This window comes from Wasmannia auropunctata, unplaced genomic scaffold (assembly GCF_000956235.1).
Source record: "Wasmannia auropunctata unplaced genomic scaffold, wasmannia.A_1.0 LD336076.1, whole genome shotgun sequence".
In the NCBI taxonomy this organism is placed as follows: domain Eukaryota; kingdom Metazoa; phylum Arthropoda; class Insecta; order Hymenoptera; family Formicidae; genus Wasmannia; species Wasmannia auropunctata.
In genome coordinates, this window is record NW_012026814.1 from 4,773,634 (window position 1) to 4,776,717 (window position 3,084).

The window sequence follows — 3,084 nt, forward strand, 5'->3', positions numbered from 1 at the left end:
ATATTGTTCAAATGTTGCATTATTATATGGAAATTGACTGAATAAACTAACACTATCTGTATCGCCAAAAAAAATTCTTAAAAACATACCTTTTTTCACCGAATTAACCTTACCCCTCCCCCCTTAATAAATGGGCACATTCAACAGATAAAGCAGATCAGCGTTCAGTAATTCTTTAATATAATTGATTCTTATCTTTAGTCTTTCGCTAGGCTTAAGTGTAGAAACTAATTATAATAATCACTGAGCGTTCGATAATTTGCTTTGTCTGTTGAACGAGCCATTATAATAAATAATCATATATCTGGAATAAAATATGCATAACTAAAAACGAAATAAGTCATGTTCACAGTTATGATAAATTTGATTGAATTCCTCCCCAAAACAAAAAGAAAATTTTCGGTATTTTTTGTCTATTCTCTCTATCGATTGCAAATGTTTTACTGAAAAATATTTCTACTTGAATATATTCTGAAAAATTGTTATTGTGCATGATGAGTTTGTGAGTGTTCTCGCTTCTGACATCACAATCTAAAACAGTAGTGATGAATGGCCAAGAACTTTAGTATTCAAATTCACTAATATTTAGTCTATACAATTTTTTTTATTCCGTCCAATTCTGGCGGCAGCGGAATTTTGTTTGACAATAAAAATTGAACAAAATTATTCTTGAACACTTCACTAGGCTCAATATTCTTTGTACACATAATATTCCACAGTTCTAAAGCACGGTTGCAATCTCCCTTTCGACCTACAAATATAAATATCATTAACGTTAATTTTAATATCAATTCTAATATCAATATACCATAAACTGCAAAGAAAGGACATACAACTTACTGTAAGCGATAAGGAGCGTATCACACATAGCAGTTTGATTTACATGATTCGCATCGGCTACTTTTAAGATATTTTGCAAGCCGTCAAAACCACTGTTACTTTTTACATTAAAGACATAATATACAAGGCATTTCATGGAGAGATTGTAATTCTGTAACAAAAAGATTAGAAAGGTTTAATGAAAAGAATGTAAATCAAGAAAATATAACGAAGTTAATCGTATTTCGAAAGATTGTAGAAAATCACCTGAAAACTAAATTATTTTTAAAAAATATTAATATTCTCCTTACAAAATATATATATGTATACATATATATATATCTCAAAGATTAAAGAAAAATTCCATACAATAAAAAATGTAATATGTAATTATTTTACAGTCAATATGTAAAAATCTTATAAATCTTTTATTAAATATATAAATATTTTTTGCCTTCTTTTCATATTAAACAATTCCGTGAAATTTTAATGGAATTTTAGCTTCGATCAATTTCGCGAGTAAATTTTAAATTAGGGAACAATACAGTGTTTGAAAATTTAACAGAAAATTTTTAAAGATTGTCGGGGACACTAAAAGGATCATTTTTTGCAAATGGACCTAGGGGCAGAAACGTGTCGTTACATCGCTACAGCAGACAGTGTTCGAAAAAGGTCAGACCTCAAAATATCTCAAAAAATATAAATTTTTAAAAATTGTTTCAGACAAAAGTTGTAAGGTATAAAAAGATCTATTTATTTATAATTTTTTTGTAAAATATATTTTTCGAGATATTTTGAAGTCCGACCTTTTCCGAACACTGTCGGCCGTAGCGTGTAACGCTTCCGCCGCTAGGTTCATTTGCAAAAAATGTTTTTTTTATGTCCCCGACAATCTCTGAAAGTTTGTCAGTTGAATTTTCAAACATCCTGTATAAACTAGATGCCATAATTAGAAACGTTTCAATTACCTGTAATAAAGTCTGCAGTTTCTTTTTTTTGTTTAATGTCGCTAATGCTATCGCCAGTATTGTGTTTGCCACATCGACGGAATAGGTAGTAGTTATTATATCATATACTTGTTCTATATAGTTATTCGCATCGTACAAATTTGTACTGTGCTTACTGTGCTTCTCTTGCAACAATACTGTCAACACTTCCAGTGCTAACGGCGCTTCATGATACTTTTGCGCGTATTCCGCGAGTACATTTACAGTGTCCTGGATTTTGTTGCATTCTAATGATATCATCATCAATGGCCTTAACAATTCCATGGTTATTTCACAGTAATTTCTCTTCAAGAGCAGATTTAACATGTCCGCCGTGCGCGCGCGATACCGACTCTTTGCTAGAACCTCCAGAAGTGTACAACAATAATCTTGCGCGTTTATTTCGTGATCGATGGTACTGATATTCTCAATAACATTAAAAGCCTTTGCAGGATTATCCGCCTTCACCAATGCGATGGCGTACATAACAATTTTGATTCTGTCTAACTCGATTTTATCGGACGTCTGCAAATCGGCCATCAGCGCTTCGGCCTCGTTCAGCTTGTCGTGATTGAGATATAATTCGAATAAAAACGACTTTATGCCGGGCGTCAAATTGTACTGGCACGCATCGTATTCCCGTTTTATCACTTCGGCCTGTTTGAGATTGTTCTCGATACAGTGCATAAACAGCAATTTTTGCAGAATATTTTGAATATTGGCTTCCTTGTGCTTCAGCTCCACCATGTAATATGTTAATTCCTTGGTGTTCATAAACATCATATGGGACATTGGCGGAACATTTTTTACAAAAGGATTATGCAGATCGTCTATTAAGTTCATAATTTTGAGACTAAAATTTTTGTTTTGCAGTCGATTCTTAAGAATGCTCGCGTCCTCTTGCGATATTCTCGCCTTATGTTTTGTCAATTCTTCCAAAATAAGCTCAAATTCGTTTTGCGAAATCGAATATTTCATCAATGCTTTCAAAAAAAAGCCGATGAAATCTTGACCTTGTGGAAACGCCATCAATAATGTTATACAAGTATTGATGTCTTTCGTAGCGAGATAGGAGCGTACTAGTGGCATCATCAGTTCTTTATAATACACGGCGTGCGTGATTTTGTAGTTGCACAGTATCTTTATATCATGCAACCGATTGTGCTGCAACAAAAAAGATAATAGAGGCGTAAACATGATAACTTTTGGTATGTTACACAGCTGAAGTCTCTGTAAAGTGTCAATCGGTCTCGCAGTATTTATGTATGGATATACGTAA

General features: G+C 32.9%; 1 protein-coding gene across 1 annotated transcript; it reads right to left on the minus strand.

The window, feature by feature from the left end:
* Positions 1-405: 405 nt before the first annotated feature.
* On the minus strand, positions 406-3,077 carry LOC105449328 (the record flags this gene model as incomplete). Its single annotated transcript, XM_011688478.1, has 3 exons — positions 406-751; positions 841-991; positions 1,788-3,077. Coding segments are annotated over 3 exons (1,602 nt in total), but the record flags the coding sequence as incomplete, so codon positions are not given.
* Positions 3,078-3,084: the final 7 nt, after the last annotated feature.